This window comes from Phyllobates terribilis, unplaced genomic scaffold, assembly GCF_046119375.1.
Source record: "Phyllobates terribilis strain yellow unplaced genomic scaffold, ASM4611937v1 Scaffold_8__6_contigs__length_399053987, whole genome shotgun sequence".
Classification (NCBI taxonomy): domain Eukaryota; kingdom Metazoa; phylum Chordata; class Amphibia; order Anura; family Dendrobatidae; genus Phyllobates; species Phyllobates terribilis.
In genome coordinates, this window is record NW_027362768.1 from 197,257,430 (window position 1) to 197,277,202 (window position 19,773).

Here is a 19,773-nt window from a genome sequence, read left to right on the forward strand (position 1 = left end):
TCACTGCCATTATAACCCCACATACAGTGCAGGGATTGAGCGCAGGCTCATGTCACTGCCATTATAACCCCACATACAGTGCAGGGATGGAGCGCAGTCTATTACAAGTTTGTATAACTTTTCTCAATAGAATAAATGTATCTTTTTTGGATGTGGTGAGGTGACAGCAGGAAGGTGACCACTGTGACAGAAGGGGCCGCGCTTAAAGGTGAAGCACCAAGTAAAAATGATTTTTTTAATATTTTTTACATTCTCCACGACTCACAGGTTTTGGTAATGCCTTTAAGGCTTTGTTCACACATTGCATTTTTTCAGCGTTTTTTTTCTGCAGCAAAACCTGATCTCTTGGCAAGAAAGAAGCTGCGTCAAAAACGTAGGTTTTGGTGCATTTTTGCTGCGTTTTTCAGGATCCCAAAGTTCAGCTTTGCTTCCACCACAGACGCGTGAACACTGGACACCAATGCAAGACATATGTGAAGCCATATTAACCAGAATTTCAAATGTAACAGTGGGGGAGGCGAATTGTTCAGGAATAGTTTGACAGTGCCTTGAGTTTGTAGGACACTATTTACTTTCACACTATGGGGTCTGCCATTCATTGTGTGCATGAGATTTCTGGAATCTCATAGACTTTGCTGGTGCTGTAAAACGCAGCTGAAAATTTACATAAAAAACGCATCAAAAAACAGTGAAAAAACCAAGCTGTGTGAACATAGCCTAAGGCTATGTTCACACGTTGCTTTTTTTTCTGCAGGCAAAATCTGCTCTGTTGGCAATAAAGAAGCTGCTTACAAAGAGCAGGTTTTGCTGCGTTTTTGCTTCTTTTTTTGAGGGTTTTTGGTCTGTTTTTGTTGTGCAGATTATATGTGTCATTTCTCTACATTACATGCTTAATAAAGTTAGTTTTATTCACCAAAAAAGCAGGAAAAACTCATAGTTGTGTTTTTGTAACAATTAGAAATGCTGCAAAAACACTGAAAGAATTGACTGCGGCAGATTTCCAATTCAGTCAGTAATAATAAAAAAAACTATTTGTTCAGATTTCTGAAATCTCATCGCTTTTTCTGACACTTCTAATTTGCATGAAAAATGCAGCAAAAAAATGCAACTTGTGAACATACACTTTAATCATCATCATTTATTAGGCTATTAACTTCCCAAACCTCATGTATCAAAGTAACGAAAGCAGCTGAGCGCGGACGGGGTCTCACTGATCCGACCATTTATTACACGGGAGGGCGGCAATAGGGTCACAAAGGCACAATCCTGGGGTGGGGGTCTACTGCCCTGAAATGATTAACATTTAATATAAAGCTTTGACTCGCTCTGGTTCCTATTCTGCATTCTTCTGGGCTCCGCACCGCTCCGCTGTGAGCCTGCGCACAGAGACGGCATGTCACATGACCACCGTGCAGCGCCTTACCGTGATGTCACTATGCAGCAGGTTATGACCGTAGTCGGGATGAGATCGAGGGGGCGGCTGGAACCAGAGTGAATCTGAGCTGGAACAAGAGCGAATCTGAAGACAGTTTACTAGAGGACACAGGCACCCCACGGTTTATAGCAGATTACCTATCCTACTATCCTACGGATCGATCATGAATTGTAACGTCTCAGACTGACCTTTTAATAAATGTGGCGCACGGCTCAGAAGTAAAGTTCTGCAGAAGTCTGGCCCATTCTGATCAGTAATTCCTCCCATTATGTGCAGGTCCTGTATATGTCTGGTCCTGCTGACAAGTGGATACAATTGTACTCACTGGACACCCGGACTGATACATTGTAACAAACCAGCAGCTATGTCTGTGCAGCAGCTGCTGATGAGTTGAGCTCACAGAGCATTGTCTACACTGGATACATGTGCATTCACTTCGCAGCAGAGAGCAGGACTAGGCATGTACAGGGTTAATGGCGCTAAATGTAATGGAGGCTGTTCTCATTCACTGACAGCATACATGTATCTTGAAAATAGTGATAAACTAAACACAACGTCTGTAAGAAAGTTGTAGAACCTTTTAGACGGCGATTAAACTTTTTTTTTTTTACATAAATGCAAAATCCTTTTAAGATTAGATCCAGTGCTGAGCACTACATCGGGGGGGTTGCCATCTGGATCCCCGAAAAATGTGATTCAGCCCGAACCCCCGACAGATCCGTTCAGTATAAGAGGCAGGTGGCGTTACTTTTTTAGGCTCAGTATATCGCACTGATTGGACCCTGTACAGGTAATGTAATATTTTATCAGAGGGCTTCTAGGACGTTAAACGTTCCAGCTTCCTGGCTTCTCTTTCCCCTCCAGCCACCACGTCATCATTGCTCCTTTTCCCTGCGAATATATAATAGAAGTACGATTATAATATTTCTTTATACCACAATGCCCGGTTGCTGTAAGCTGCAGTCATTAGAGGTTGTACATGTAGTCAGGTAAGAGAGCACAGACATAAAACAACACGGTTCTCACACCTTGGTCTTTGCTTGCCACCACTAGGGGGACCTCTTGTCACCTACGTGTATACAGATGCTGTCAGCTCCCTCTAGTGGTGGCTACAGGCACACACAGAATACGGGACGCTCTGCGCTTGTTATCTATGTCTCCGGATGTTGCATTTCTCTCTTCTATAAGAAGAATTACACATAGTACATAAATCTATTCGTTCATTTTACAAATCTGTTTTACTTCCGGGTCATTAAAGTCATTTACAGAATCATATTCTTACCTTCACTTCCAGTGTGCCGCGGCATGCGAGAGTGTAGCCACCGATTTTCTTCAGCAGGTCCGCAGCGCTGGAGCTGCACTGAATTTTCAAAGCTAATGGAAAAGAAAGAAAAATAGGTGTAAAAAATTCTGTATAATTTACCTAGAAATAGATGACCCCACCGCTACCTGTGCAGACATATTGCACGGATGCCATATTGCGCTTTATGGAGCTGCGGACTTTACCTTCGCTGGTAGACTCCATCCTTGATGCCGTGTTCACGGTGTCTCCGAACAAACAGTAACGCGGCATTTTAGTCCCGACGACTCCGGCCACGACCGGACCTTCAATACAAGGAATAGAAATAGTAATTCGTGAATGCGTTTATATGGCATGAGCACAGTTTGGTATTTGCACATTATACACAGTCAGATCCCATCAGGCTGCTCAGAAATGAGGGTGCACTAATTTAGTGTGTAGTAATCGTGTCGCCTACCTGAATGCACGCCAGCTCGGATCTTCAGCTTCATATCTGGAAGATGTGGGATCTTGAAGGAGTGGCAGACAGCAATGAGATCTAGGGCCATGCTTGCAATCTCTGCCACATGGCTTATGCCATTTTCCTTTGGAACACCAGACACCACCATATCTGCAGGGCAGAAAACTGGCATTAACGGGATCGACACATTCTAGAAAAATAACTGAGAGCTACGTCTGCTCGCATAAAGATCTGGCTCTGTTGACTACTCTGATGTCCCAGGTCCAGGTGCAACTGCCAACATTAAACCAATTTTAATTCCTGATCACAATTCTTCTATTCAAATATTTAGGGATCACCTCATGCATACTGTTAGTTTCATTCAATAGGGAACAATGTTAGAGGGGAAATCCACTGTGCTCACAGCCTGCATGGGAAAACAGTTCTTAAAAATAAAAAAGAAATGAAACAATCAGACAAAGAACAGTGTTACAGGGAAAATCCACTGAGCCCAGGGCCTGCATCTTCGCATGCACACAAGCCTGAAAAAGGTTTTGAAAATAAAAGAAGCAATGCAGCAATCATTCAACATCATACAACAGAGAACAATGTTACAGGGGACACACACTGTGTCCAAAACTTGCAACTGTCTGTGAAGGATGCCTGAGAAACATGTCTTGAAAATACAAGAATTGATGCCGCAGTCATCTAAAATCGTACTATAGAGAACAGTTTCACGGAGAACACCAACTATGCAAGCATGCCAGAGAAACAATGCTTGAAATTAAAGACAACTCAGAAGTCATCCAAATCCATACAACAGAAAACAGTTTCACAAAAGATGCCCACTGTGTCCAGAACCTGCAGCTTCACATGTAAGCGTAAATAAGAAAAATGTTTTAAATAATAAAAATATTGCAGCAATCATCCAATATCATAACATAGAGAACAGTGCTAGAGGGAACAACCACTAACCTCAGGAGCTGCGGCTTCACTTCCATGCCTACCTGAGAAATATGTCTTGAAAATATAAGAAGCAACACAGCAATAATACAACAGAGAACAGTGTTACAGAGGACAACTGATCCCAGAGCCTGCAGCTTCACATGCAGCAATCATCCATAAAGCAGCTTGAACGCCTCCAGGTACAGATGCTAATTTCATAATAAACTCATACTCACATGCATCTCCAATGGTTTCTACCTTGTACACGTCATAATTGTCAATGATGTCATCAAACTTGGTGTACAACTTATTTAGGAAATTGACCACTTGGTGTGGAGTACTTCCCCCAGACAGGGAGGTGAAACCCACAATGTCACTAAGGGAGAGAAAAACGTCCTGATCAGTGGTCAGCGCACATCTCGTCATCAGTATAGGGTGCAGGATTTCCCATAGTGGTTGTCACTCAGCTTTCCAAGAGCCCAGAATGGCATCTGGTAGCTGTGGACCTCGATAACCTTCACCGCCGCCTCCGTGTGATCTTAGCAGATCTGGCACCATGTGTGCAGCTCGCGGACTGTAACCAGATATCGGCCCAGATGTGGTCACTGCATTCAATATTGATGGATTTCTATTTAGAATTGAGGCTCTCCTGGGAGCCAAATGCCCAAAATCTGCGGCCACATGCGGCTATAATGCAGGAATGCCTGTGAAATGCGTATCGCGTCATTGCGGGACTTACGGGGATACACGCAATCAAGTGCACAAGATCCAGAAAACCTGCCTGAAATAGACGGTGGCGTTAGCGTAACTCTGAGCCTCACAGGTCAGGCCTTGGCGCAGGTCATCCGCCACGGGCTTGGGAAGCATACCTGGAAACAAGCAGATATTGCAATGTGAGGTTAGAGCTGCACGTCCATAAATGAGGAATCAAGATAAAGCACAGCGGGGAGAAGTGACAGCAACTCAGGAAGTGTCAGTATGCACTGCGGATCTGGTATTCCATCCGTGACTCAGGAGGCCGAGGAAGAACAGAGTCAAAGGTTCTGTCTGTGTAGGAGATGGTGCAACTGCGCTGCGCGAGGTGGAATTATGGGAGGCTAGATAAAACATAGCGGGGGAACTCATCAAACAATGTTTTGCCAAAAACTGCCTTAGAGAAGTTACAAAAACATCTGGATGATGAAAACCAAGCAGATCGTTGCACAAACCCAAAAATGATAAGTCCTGAAAGAACTGATGGACTGAAATGGTGCAAAAGCGTTAAGGAATGTAGTGCCAAATAAAATGTCTAACCGGCATAAAAAGAATGATGAATTGGAGCATCAATGTTCTTACTCCGGCTTTGACAACTTTTTAGAAAGTCTTGATTAATTCCCACACAGATTTCATTACAGAACGTTTTTGCCATGAATCTAGAACTCCCCTCGAAGGTAAATGGAACCAAAAGCCGTCCGAGATTTCTGCAACAAAATCCACAGCAAAATCTTCAGTGGCAAAAACTGCACTAAATCGTGTTAGTTTTGCTGCGGATTTCATTGTAGAAATGTAGCAAATTTTGATGATGTCACCAGTTAGTGGAGATGCATTTTCCGCTGTGGATTTGTGTGCAGAAAATCTGTGGCGTATAACAAAACAATTGACCCGCAGTGTGGATCTGAAATCTGCAGCTTGTTGATTTATGCTGCGGATTTTTGACAATCTACTGAGTGAATTTGTGGCAAATCTGCAGAATTTAAGCAACAAAATCCACAGCAGACGTGCAGCACTGACAATTTCACTGCATTCCTCTCTGGTTTCTACTTACTGTAAAGCAGACGGTCGGTCTTTTGCTTTTCTTGTAAGAGATCTTGAGTCCTCTCAGCTACAATGGCCTCCAGATGTTTACTGTACTTCTCCATCTACAAAAAATATGGAAAGTTTAAAAGACAGATTGGTAAACAGGAGTGTGTGCGTGGTGCAGTCATGGTGCCCATCACCCCATCTACATGTAATATATGTACAGGAATTTATACCACATATCTGGGGCAAATCTGCTTCACCTTATAGGGTCTGGATGTCAAAGAGGGAGATATGAGTGTATGACCGGCTGTGGGAACATATCTATGTATTACATAAACGACTACTTTTTTGAACGGGTGCCATATATATATATATAAGTCAAGTTCCCTGCCAAAGTTGGGAAATATCCAGCCAGGACAACAAGGCTTCACCAGGGGATATTGGCTGTTCATGGCTGGAGGGACAAGGCTTCACCAGGGGATATCGGCTGTTGATGGCCAGTGGGAACAAGGCTTCACCAGGAGATATCGGCTGTTGATGGCCAGCGGGAACAAGGCTTCACCAGGGGATATTGGCTGTTCATGGCTGGAGGGACAAGGCTTCACCAGGGGATATCGGCTGTTGATGGCCAGTGGGAACAAGGCTTCGCCAGGGGATATCGGCTGTTGATGGCCAGTGGGAACAAGGCTTCACCAGGGGATATTGGCTGTTCATGGCTGGAGGAACAAGGCTTCACCAGGGGATATCAGTTGTTGATGGCCAGTGGGAACAAGGCTTCACCAGGAGATATCGGCTGTTGATGGCCAGCGGGAACAAGGCTTCACCAGGGGATATTGGCTGTTCATGGCTGGAGGGACAAGGCTTCACCAGGGGATATCGGCTGTTGATGGCCAGTGGGAACAAGGCTTCGCCAGGGGATATCGGCTGTTGATGGCCAGTGGGAACAAGGCTTCACCAGGGGATATTGGCTGTTCATGGCTGGAGGAACAAGGCTTCACCAGGGGATATCGGCTGTTGATGGCCAGTGGGAACAAGGCTTCACCAGGAGATATCGGCTGTTGATGGCCAGCGGGAACATGGCTGCACCAGGGGATATTGGCTGTTCATGGCTGGAGGAACAAGGCTTCACCAGGAGATATCGGCTGTTGATGGCCAATGGGAACAATTCTTCACCAGTGGATATCGGCTGTTCATGGCCAGTGGGAACAAGGCTTCAGTACGGGATATTGGCTGTTCACGGCCGGCGAACAAGGCTTCACCAGGAGATATCGGCTGTTGATAGCCAGGGGAACAAGGCTTCGCCAGGGGATATTGGCTATTCACGGCCGGGGGAACAAGACTTCACCAGGGGATATTGGCTGTTGATGGCCAGTGGGAACAAGGCTTCACCAGGAGTTAATGGCCATTCACGGCCGGGGGAACAAGGCTTCACCAGGAGATATCGGCTGTTCATGTCAGGGTGAACAAGGCTTCACCAGGAGATATCGGCTGTTGATGACCAATGGGAACAAGGCTTCACCAGGGGATATCAGCTGTTCATGGCTCGGGGAACAATTCTTCACCAGTGGATATCGGCTGTTCATGGCCAGTGGGAACAAGGCTTCAGCACGGGATATTGGCTGTTCACGGCCGGCGAACAAGGTTTCACCAGGAGATATCGGCTGTTGATAGCCAGGGGAACAAGGCTTCGCCAGGGGATATTGGCTATTCACGGCTGGGGGAACAAGGCTTCACCTGGAGATATCGGCTGTTCATGTCAGGGGGAACAAGGCTTCACCAGGAGATATCGGCTGTTGATGGCCAATGGGAACAAGGCTTCACCAGGGGATATCAGCTGTTCATGGCTCGGGGAACAATTCTTCACCAGTGGATATCGGCTGTTCATGGCCAGTGGGAACAAGGCTTCAGCACGGGATATTGGCTGTTCACAGCCGGCGAACAAGGTTTCACCAGGAGATATCGGCTGTTGATAGCCAGGGGAACAAGGCTTCGCCAGGGGATATTGGCTATTCACGGCCGGGGGAACAAGACTTCACCAGGGGATATTGACTGTTGATGGCCAGTGGGAAAAGGCTTCACCAGGGGTTATTGGCCATTCACGGCCAGGGGAACAAGGCTTCACCAGGAGATATCGGCTGTTGATGGCCAGGAGAACAAGGCTTCACCAGGGGGGGATATTGGCTGTTCATGGTCAGGAGAACAAGGCTTCACCAGGGGATATTGGCTGTTGATGGCCAGTGGGAACAAGATTTCACCAGGGGATATTGGCTGTTCACAGCCAGGAGAAGAAGGCTTCACCAGGGGATATTGGCTGTTCACGGCCGGGGGAACAAGTCTTCACCAGGGGATATTGGTTGTTCATGGCCGGGGGAACAAGGCTTCACCAGGGGATATTGGCTGTTCATTGTCCAGGGAACAGTGCTTCACCAGGGGATATCAGCTGTTCATGGCCAGTGGGAACAAGGCTTCACCAGGGGATATTGACTGTTCATGGCCAGGGGAACAAGGCTTCACCAGGGGATATTGGCTGTTCATGGCCAGGGAACAAGGCTTCACCAGGAGATATTGGCTGTTCATGGCAGTGGAAACAAGGCTTCACCATGGGATATTGGCTGTTCATGGCCGGGGGAACAAGGCTTTACCAGGGGATATCGGCTTTTTATTGGGGGTGACCATTACATGGTGTAGTCTCTGCAAACTTAATCTGAACCCGTCAACATATTTTTAGATATGGAAATAGTGGATAAGCCCTTGTCCAGCTGCAAAAGAATGACACCTCTTTTGTAGAGATCCCATGTGCCAGTCATGAGAAACCTGACATAGAAGCCATAAGCAAATCAGGCTGAGAACTGGGGAGGTGCCAGTGAACTTGGAAGAAGGGCTACTAGTGCACTGACACTCCCCCGTGCACTTACAACCTGATTTGCATATGGCTTCTATATCAGATTTCTCATGACAGGCACATGGGATCTCTACAAACAAGAATACGTTTTTCCAACTTTGGTTATAAGCAACATCTGATAGACAAGAAAGAAATAAGAGGCTGCACCAGATACGTAGAATATACCAAAAGCCTGAAGTAATCACATAACCGGCACCCACCGACATCCAGCAATGAGACCTGAGAGACATCACACGTACCAGGTTCATCATCATATCCACCGGGCTGACTCTGTTTGGATTCATCTTCTCGAGACTCTTCTTAACCTGCTCGAACGGCGGCCGCAGTATCGGATTGTGAGTCCAGCACTTCTGTATCAGCTGCAGCAAAGAGAAGAATGATGGACTGAAGACGTCATATATCCCACGTGCGACCTGATAAATACCAACCATCGAGGCTGCACCCTGCACGTGCCATGGGAGACCCTGCGGGCTTCCTGCCAGGAGGTGTTGGGTTCCCTCCATCCTCCACCACCACTGTATTCAGCACTTTACAGTTTTGTGACGATTTGTGCAACATTGTCTCGACAATCCACCACACTTTTGATAAACTGTTTCCTTCTGGCAACAGTTTTGGGAAACCTCATCCACATGATTGTATTATGACTTCAGACAATATCTTTGCCATGTGGAACTGTTATATTACTACAGGTCTCCCCTGTAAGACCTCTGCCAGGAGGAGCTGACTGGTGCGGCTGGTGGCACCTGCGCCCTGCTGCCCTATTCTCAGTATTTCACCTGCGCCCTGCTGCCCTATTCTCAGTATTTCACCTGCGCCCTGCTGCTCTATCCTCAGTATTTCACCTGTGCCCTGCTGCTCTATTCTCAGTCACGCACCTGCGCCCTGCTGCTCTATTCTCAGTATTTCACCTGCGCCCTGCTTCTCTATTCTCAGTATTTCACCTGCGCCCTGCTGCCCTATTCTCAGTATTTCACCTGCGCCCTGCTGCTCTATTCTCAGTATTTCACCTGCGCCCTGCTGCTCTATTCTCAGTATTTCACCTGCGCCCTGCTGCTCTATTCTCAGTATTTCACCTGTGCCCTGCTGCTCTATTCTCAGTATTTCACCTGCGCCCTGCTGCTCTATTCTCAGTATTTCACCTGCGCCCTGCTGCTCTATTCTCAGTTGTGCACCTGCGCCCTGCTGCTCTATTCTCAGTATTTCACCTGTGCCCTGCTGCTCTATTCTCAGTCCTTCACCTGCGCCCTGCTGCTCTATTCTCAGTCGCGCACCTCCGATCTGCTGCTCTATTCTCAGTATTTCACCTGCACCCTGTTGCTCTATTCTCAGTCCTTCACCTGCGCCTGCTGCTCTATTCTCAGTCGCGCACCTCCGACCTGCTGCTCTATTCTCAGTCGCGCACCTGCGCCCTGCTACTCTATTTTCAGTATTTCACCTGCGCCCTGCTGCTCTATTCTCAGTATTTCACCTGCGCCCTGCTGCTCTATTCTCAGTATTTCACCTGCGCCTGCTGCTCTATTCTCAGTCCTTCACCTGCACCCTGCTGCTGTATTCTCAGTCGCGCACCTCCGACCTGCTGCTCTATTCTCAGTATTTCACCTGCGCCCTGCTGCTCTATTCTAAGTATTTCACCTGCGACCTGCTGCTCTATTCTCAGTATTTCACCTGCGCCCTGCTGCTCTATTCTCAGTATTTCACCTGCGCCCTGCTGCTCTATTCTCAGTATTTCACCTGCGCCCTGCTGCTCTATTCTCAGTATTTCACCTGCGCCCTGCTGCTCTATTCTCAGTATTTCACCTGCGCCCTGCTGCTCTATTCTCAGTATTTCACCTGCGCCTGCTGCGCTATTCTCAGTCCTTCACCTGCGCCCTGCTGCTCTATTCTCAGTCGCGCACCTCCGACCTGCTGCTCTATTCTCAGTATTTCACCTGCTCCCTGCTGCTCTATACTCAGTCCTTCACCTGCGCCCTGCTGCTCTATTCTCAGTCGCGCACCTCCGACCTGCTGCTCTATTCTCAGTATTTAACCTGCGCCCTGCTACTCTATTCTCAGTATTTCACCTGCGCCCTGCTGCTCTATTCTCAGTCCTTCACCTGCGCCCTGCTGCTCTATTCTCAGTCGCGCACCTGCGCCCTGCTGCTCTATTCTCAGTATTTCACCGACGCCCTGCCGCTCTATTCTTAGTATTTCACCTGTGCCCTGCTGCTCTATTCTCAGTCCTTCACCTGCGCCCTGCTGCTCTATTCTCAGTATTTCACCTGCACCCTGCTGCTCTATTCTCAGTCCTTCACCTGCGCCTGCTGCTCTATTCTCAGTCGCGCACCTCCGACCTGCTGATCTATTCTCAGTTGCGCACCTGCGCCCTGCTGCTCTATTCTCAGTCGCGCACCTGCGCCCTGCTACTCTATTCTCAGTATTTCACCTGCGCCCTGCTGCTCTATTCTCAGTTGTGCACCTGCACCCTGCTGCTCTATTCTCAGTTGTGCACCTGCACCCTTCTGCTCTATTCTCAGTATTTCACCTGCGCCTGCTGCTCTATTCTCAGTCCTTCACGTGCGCCTGCTGCTCTATTCTCAGTCGCGCACCTCCGACCTGCTGCTCTATTCTCAGTATTTCACCTGTGCCCTACTGCTCTATTCTCAGTCGCGCACCTGCGCCCTGCTACTCTATTCTCAGTATTTCACCTGCGCACTGCTGCTCTATTCTCAGTATTTCACCTACGCCTGCTGCTCTATTATCAGTATTTCACCTACACCCTGCCGCTCTATTCTCAGTATTTCACCTACGCCTTGCAGCTCTATTCTCAGTCGTGCACCTGCGCCCTGCTGCTCTATTCTCTGTCGTGCACCTGCGCCCTGCTGCTCTATTCTCAGTATTTCACCTGTGCCCTGCTGCTCTATTCTCAGTCGCGCACCTGCATCCTGCTGCTCTATTCTCAGTTGTGCACCTGCACCCTGCTGCTCTATTCTCAGTTGTGCACCTGCACCCTTCTGCTCTATTCTCAGTATTTCACCTGCGCCTGCTGCTCTATTCTCAGTCCTTCACCTGCGCCTGCTGCTCTATTCTCAGTCGCGCACCTCCGACCTGCTGCTCTATTCTCAGTATTTCACCTGTGCCCTACTGCTCTATTCTCAGTCGCGCACCTGCGCCCTGCTACTCTATTCTCAGTATTTCACCTGCGCACTGCTGCTCTATTCTCAGTATTTCACCTACGCCTGCTGCTCTATTATCAGTATTTCACCTACACCCTGCCGCTCTATTCTCAGTATTTCACCTACGCCTTGCAGCTCTATTCTCAGTCGTGCACCTGCGCCCTGCTGCTCTATTCTCTGTCGTGCACCTGCGCCCTGCTGCTCTATTCTCAGTATTTCACCTGTGCCCTGCTGCTCTATTCTCAGTCGCGCACCTGCATCCTGCTGCTCTATTCTCAGTTGTGCACCTGCACCCTGCTGCTCTATTTTCAGTCACGCACCTGCGCCCTGATTCTCTATTCTCAATCCTTCACCTTCGCTCTGATTCTCTATTCTCAGTCATGCACCAGCCCCCTGCTGCTCTATTCTCAGTATTTCACCTGCGCCTGCTGCTCTATTCTCAGTCGCGCACCTCCGACCTGCTGCTCTATTCTCAGTATTTCACCTGCGCCCTGCTGCTCTATTCTCAGTCGCGCACCTGCGCCCTGCTGCTCTATTCTCAGTCGCGCACCTCCGACCTGCTGCTCTATTCTCAGTATTTCACCTGCGCCCTGCTGCTCTATTCTCAGTCGCGCACCTGCGCCCTGCTGCTCTATTCTCAGTCGCGCACCTGCGCCCTGCTGCTCTATTCTCAGTTGTGCACCTGCGCCCTGCTGCTCTATTCTCAGTTGTGCACTTGCGCCCTGCTGCTCTATTCTCAGTATTTCACCTGCACCCTGCTGCTCTATTCGCAGTCGCGCACCTGCGCCCTGCTGCTCTGTTCTCAGTTGTGCACCTGAGCCCCGCTGCTCTATTCTCAGTATTTCACCTGCGCCCTGCTGCTCTATTCTTAGTCGCGCACCTCCGACCTGCTGCTCTATTCTCAGTATTTCACCTGCGCCATGCTGCTCTATTCTCATTCGCGCACCTGCGCCCTGCTACTCTATTCTCAGTATTTCACCTACGCCCTGCCGCTCTATTTTCAGTATTTCACCTGCGCCCTGCTGCTCTATTTTCAGTCATGCACCTGCGCCCTGCTTCTCTATTCTCAGTTGTGCACCTGCACCCTGCTGCTCTATTCTCAGTATTTCACCTGCGCCTGCTGCTCTATTCTCAGTCGCGCACCGCCGATCTCCTGCTCTATTCTCAGTATTTCACCTGCGCTCTGCTGCTCTATTCTCAGTCGCGCACCTGCGCCCTGCTACTCTATTCTCAGTATTTCACCTACGCCAAGCCGCTCTATTCTCAGTATTTCACCTGCGCCCTGCTGCTCTATTCTCAGTCGTGCACCTGCGCCCTGCTGCTTTATTCTCAGTTGTGCACCTGCTCCCTGCTGCTCTATTCTCACTCGCGCACCTGCGCCCTGCTGCTCTATTCTCAGTCGTGCACCTGTGCCCTGCTGCTCTATTCTCAGTATTTCACCTGCGACCTGCTGCTCTATTCTCAGTCGCACACCTGCGCCTGCTGCTCTATTCTCAGTCGCGCACCTCCGATCTCCTGCTCTATTCTCAGTATTTCACCTGCGCTCTGCTGCTCTATTCTCAGTCGCGCACCTGCGCCCTGCTACTCTATTCTCAGTATTTCACCTACGCCAAGCCGCTCTATTCTCAGTATTTCACCTGCGCCCTGCTGCTCTATTCTCAGTCGTGCACCTGCGGCCTGCTGCTCTATTCTCAGTTGTGCACCTGCTTCCTGCTGCTCTATTCTCACTCGCGCACCTGCTCCCTACTGCTCTATTCTCAGTTGTGCACCTGCGCCCTGCTGCTCTATTCTCAGTTGTGCACCTGCTCCCTGCTGCTCTATTCTCACTCGCGCACCTGCTCCCTACTGCTCTATTCTCAGTTGTGCACCTGCGCCCTGCTGCTCTATTCTCAGTATTTCACCTGCACCCTTGCTGCTCTATTCGCAGTCGCGCACCTGCGCCCAGCAGCTCTGTTCTCAGTTGTGCACCTGCGCCCTGCCGCTCTATTCTCAGTATTTCACATGCGCCCTGCTGCTCTATTCTCAGTATTTCACCTGCGCCCTGCTGCTCTATTCTCAGTATTTCACCTGCGCCCTGCTGCTCTATTCTCAGTATTTCACCTGCACCCTGCTGCTCTATTCTCAGTCCTTCACCTGCGCCCTGCTGCTCTATTCTCAGTATTTCACCTGCGCCCTGCTGCTCTATTCTCAGTCGCGCACCTGCGCCCTGCTACTCTATTCTCAGTATTTCACCTGCGCCCTGCTGCTCAATTCTTAGTCGCTCACCTCCGACCTGCTGCTCTATTCTCAGTATTTCACCTGCGCCCTGCTGCTCTATTCTTAGTCGCGCACCTGCGCCCTGCTACTCTATTCTCAGTATTTCACCTGCGCCCTGCTACTCTATTCTCAGCATTTCACCTGCGCCCTGCTGCTCTATTCTCAGTCGTGCACCTGCGCCCTGCTGCTCTATTCTCAGTTGTGCACCTGCGCCCTGCTGCTCTATTCTCAGTCGTGCACCTGTGCCCTGCCGCTCTATTCTCAGTCGTGAGCCTGCGCCCTGTGCTACATCTGCACTGAACCCGGGGTATATGTTATACCTCTTTGCTACATCTGCACTGTATCTGGGGTATATATTATACCTCTGTGCTACATCTGCCCTGTACCCGGGGTATATATTATACCTCTGTGCTACATCTGCACTGTACCCGGGGTATATGTTATACCCCTGTGCTACATCTGCACTTTTTCTGGGGTATATATTATACTCCTGTTCTACATCTGCACTGTATCTGGGGTATATATTATACCCCAATAATACATCTGCACTGAATCTGGGGTATATATTATACTCCTCTGCTACATCTGCACTGTATCTGGGGTGTATATTATACCCCTGTGTTACATCTGCACTGTACCCGGGATATATTTTATACCCCTGTGCTACATCTTCACTGTATCTGGGGTATATATTATACTCCTGTTCTACATCTGCACTGTATCTGGGGTATATATTATACCCTGATAATACATCTGCATTGTATCTGGGGTATATATTATACTCCTCTGCTATATCTGCACTGTATCTGGGGTGTATATTATACCCCTGTGCTACATCTGCACTGTATCTGGGGTATATATTATACCCCTGTTCTACATCTGCACTGTATCTGGGGTATATATTATACTCCTCTGCTATATCTGCACTATATCTGGGGTGTATATTATACCCCTGTGCTACATCTGCACTGTACCCGGGGTATATTTTATACCCCTGTGCTACATCTGCACTGTATCTGGGGTATATATTATACCCCTGTTCTACATCTGCACTGTATCTGGAGTATATATTATACCCCAATAATACATCTGCACTGTATCTGGAGTATATATTATACTCCTCTGCTACATCTGCACTGTATCTGGGGTGTATATTATACCCCTGTGCTACATCTGCACTGTATCTGGGGTATATATTATACCGCTGTGCCACATCTGCACTGTATCTGGGGTATATATTATACCCCTGTGCTACATCTGCACTGTATCTGTGGTATATATTATACTCCGGCGCTACATCTACACTGTATCTGGGATATATATTATACTCCGGCGCTACATCTACACTGTATCTGGGGTATATATTATACTCCGGCGCTACATCTACACTGTATCTGGGGTATATATTATACTCCGGCGCTACATCTACACTGTATCTGGGGTATATATTATATCCTTGTGCTACATCTGCACTGTATCTGGGGTATATATTATACTCCGGCGCTACATCTGCACTGTATTGTGGTATATATTATACCCCTGTGTTACATCTGCACTGTATCTGGGGTATATATTATACCCCTGTGCAACATCTGCACTGTACCCGGGGTATAGGTTATACCCCTGTGCTACATCAGCACTGTATCTGGGGTATATATTATACTCCTGTTCTACATCTGCACTGTATCTGGGGTATATATTATTCCCCGATAATACATCTGCACTGTATCTGGGGTATATATTATACTCCTCTGCTACATCTTCACTGTATCTGGGGTATATATTATACCCCTGTGCTACATCTACACTGTATCTGGGGTAAATATTATACCCTGTCTACATCTGCACTGTATCTGGGGTATATATTATACCCCTGTGCTACATCTGCACTGTATTGGGGTATATATTTTACCCCTGTGCTACATCTGCACTGCATCCGGGGTATATATTATACCCCTGTGCTACATCTGCACTGTATCTGGGGTATTTATTATACTCCTCTGCTATATCTGCTCTTTATCCGGGGTATGTATTATACCCCTGTGCTACATCTGCACTGTATCTGGGGTATATATTATATCCCTGTGCTACATCTGCACTGTACCTGGGGTATATATTATACTCCGGCGCTACATCTGCACTGTATCTGGGGTATGTATTATACCCCTGTACTACATCTGCACTGTATCTGGGGCATATATTATACTCCGGCGCTACATCTGCACTGTATTTGGGGTATATATTATACTCCGGCGCTGCATCTGCACTGTATCTTGGGTATGTATTATACCCCTGTACTACATCTGCACTGTATCTGGGGTATATATTATACTCCGGCGCTACATTTGCACTGTATCTGGGGTATATATTATACCCCTGTGTTACATCTGCACTGTATCTGGGGTATATATTATATCCCTGCGCTACATCTGCACTATATCTGGGGTATATATCATACCCCTGTGTTACACCTGCACTGTATCTGGGGTATATATTATATCCCTGTGCTACATCTGCACTGTATCTGGGGTGTATATTATACCCCTGTGCTACATCTGCACTGTATCTGGGGTATATATTATACCCCTGTGCTACATCTGCACTGTATCTTGGGTATATATTATACTCCTGTTACATCTGCATTGTATCTGGGGAATATATTATACCCCTGTTACATCTGCACTGTATCTGGGGTATATATTATATCCCTGTGCTACATCTGCACTGTAACTGGGGTATATATTATACCCCTGTGCTACATCTGCACTGTATCTGGGGTATATATTATACTCCGGCGCTACATCTGCACTGTATCTGGGGTATATATTATATCCCTGTGCTACATCTGCACTGTACCTGGGGTATATGTTATACCCCTGTGTTACATCTGCACTGTATCCGGGGTATATATTATACCCCTGTGTTACATCTGCACTGTATCTGGGGTATATATGATATCCCTGTGCTACATCATCACTGTACCTGGGGTATATATTATACTCCGGCGCTACATCTGCACTGTATCTGGGGTATGTATTATACCCCTGTACTACATCTGCACTGTATCTGGGGCATATATTATACTCCGGCGCTACATCTGCACTGTATCTGGGGTATATATTATACCCCTGTACTACATCTGGACTGTATCTGGGGTATATATTATACTCCGGCGCTGCATCTGCACTCTATCTGGGGTATATATTATACTCCGGCGCTACATCTGCACTGTATCTGGGGTATATATTATACTCCGGCTCTACATCTGCACTGTATCTGGGGTATATATTATACCCCTGTGCTACATCTGCACTGTATCTGGGGTATATATTATACCCCTGTACTACATCTGCACTGTATCTGGGGTATATATTATATCCCTGCGATACATCTGCACTATATCTGGGGTATATATCATACCCCTGTGTTACATCTGCACTGTATCTGGGGTATATATTATACTCCGGCGCTTCATCTGCTCTGTATCTGGGGTATATATTATACTCCTGTTACATCTGCACTGTATCTGGGGTATATATTATACTCCTGTTACATCTGCTCTGTATCTGGGGTATATATTATACTCCTGTTACATCTGCACTGTATCTGGGGTATATATTATACTCCTGTTACATCTGCACTGTATCTGGGGTATATATTATACCCCTGTGCTACATCTGCACTGTATCTGGGGTATATATTATACTCCGGTGCTACATCTGCACTGTATCTGGGGTATATATTATACTCCTGTTACATCTGCACTGTATCTGGGGTATATATTATACCCCTGGGCTACATCTGCACTGTATCTGGGGTATATATTATACTCCGGCGCTACATCTGCACTGTATCTGGGGTATATATTATACTCCGGCGCTTCATCTGCTCTGTATCTGGGGTATATATTATACTCCTGTTACATCTGCTCTGTATCTGGGGTATATATTATACTCCTGTTACATTTGCACTGTATCTGGGGTATATATTATACCCCTGTGCTACATCTGCACTGTATCTGGGGTATATATTATACTCCGGTGCTACATCTGCACTGTATCTGGGGTATATATTATACTCCGGCGCTTCATCTGCTCTGTATCTGGGGTATATATTATACTCCTGTTACATCTGCTCTGTATCTGGGGTATATATTATACTCCTGTTACATCTGCTCTGTATCTGGGGTATATATTATACTCCTGTTACATCTGCACTATATCTGGGGTATATATTATACTCCTGTTACATCTGCACTGTATCTGGGGTATATATTATACTCTTGTTACATCTGCTCTGTATCTGGGGTATATATTATACTCCGGTGTTACATCTGCACTGTATCTGGGGTATATATTATACTCCGGCTCTTCATCTGCTCTGTATCTGGGGTATATATTATACTCCTGTTACATCTGCACTGTATCTGGGGTATATATTATACCCCTGTGCTACATCTGCACTGTATCTGGGGTATATATTATACCCCTGTGCTACATCTGCACTGTATGTGGGGTATATATTATACCCCTGTGCTACATCTGCACTGTATCTGGGGTATATATTATATCCCTGTGCTACATCTGCACTGTATCTGGGGTATATATTATAACCCTGTGTTACATCTGCACTGTATCTGGGGTATATATTATAATCCGGCACTACATCTGCACTATATCTGGGGTATATATCATACCCCTGTGCTACATCTGCACTGTATCTGGGGTATATATTATACTTCTGTGCTACATCTGCACTGTATCTGGGGTATATATTATACTCCGGTGCTATATCTGCACTGTATCTGGGGTATATATTATACTTCTGTGCTACATCTGCACTGTATCTGAGGTATATATTATACTCCTGTTACATCTGCACTCTATCTGGGGTATATATTATACCCCTGTTACATCTGCACTGTATCTGGGGCATATATTATATCCCTGTACTACAACTGCACTGTATCTGGGGTATATATTATACTCCGGTGCTATATCTTCACTGTATCTTGGGTATATATTATACTTCTGTGCTACATCTGCACTGTATCTGGGGTATATATTATACTCCGGCACTACATCTGCACTGTACCTGGGGTATATATTATACCCCTGTGCTACATCTGCACTGTATCTGGGGTATATATTATATCCCTGTGCTACATCTGCACTGTACCTGGGGTATATATTATACTCCGGCGCTACATCTGCACTGTATCTGGGGTATGTATTATACCCCTGTACTACATCTGCACTGTATCTGGGGCATATATTATACTCCGGCGCTACATCTGCACTGTATCTGGGATATATATTATACTCCGGCGCTGCATCTGCACTGTATCTTGGGTATGTATTATACCCCTGTACTACATCTGCACTGTATCTGGGGCATATATTATACTCCGGCGCTATATCTGCACTGTATCTGGGGTATATATTATACTCCGGCGCTACATCTGCACTGTATCTGGGGTATGTATTATACCCCTGTGCTACATCTGCTCTGTATCTGGCGTATATATTATACCCCTGTGTTACATCTGCACTGTATCTGGGGTAT

At 47.0% G+C, this 19,773-nt stretch overlaps 1 protein-coding gene across 1 annotated transcript in view; it reads right to left on the reverse strand.

The window, feature by feature from the left end:
• Positions 1 to 958: 958 nt before the first annotated feature.
• Positions 959 to 19,773, reverse strand: part of LOC141157720 (atrial natriuretic peptide receptor 1-like) — a 127,099-nt gene continuing 108,284 nt past the window's right edge. Inside the window, exons 17-24 of the mRNA XM_073645266.1 lie at positions 9,040 to 9,159; positions 5,924 to 6,017; positions 4,901 to 4,988; positions 4,356 to 4,495; positions 3,193 to 3,345; positions 2,942 to 3,040; positions 2,718 to 2,809; positions 959 to 2,326 (exon numbers count right to left, since the gene is read on the reverse strand). Coding sequence (XP_073501367.1) covers positions 2,261 to 2,326; positions 2,718 to 2,809; positions 2,942 to 3,040; positions 3,193 to 3,345; positions 4,356 to 4,495; positions 4,901 to 4,988; positions 5,924 to 6,017; positions 9,040 to 9,159 — 852 coding nt within the window. The 3' untranslated portion in view covers positions 959 to 2,260. The remainder of the gene's footprint in view (positions 2,327 to 2,717; positions 2,810 to 2,941; positions 3,041 to 3,192; positions 3,346 to 4,355; positions 4,496 to 4,900; positions 4,989 to 5,923; positions 6,018 to 9,039; positions 9,160 to 19,773) is intronic.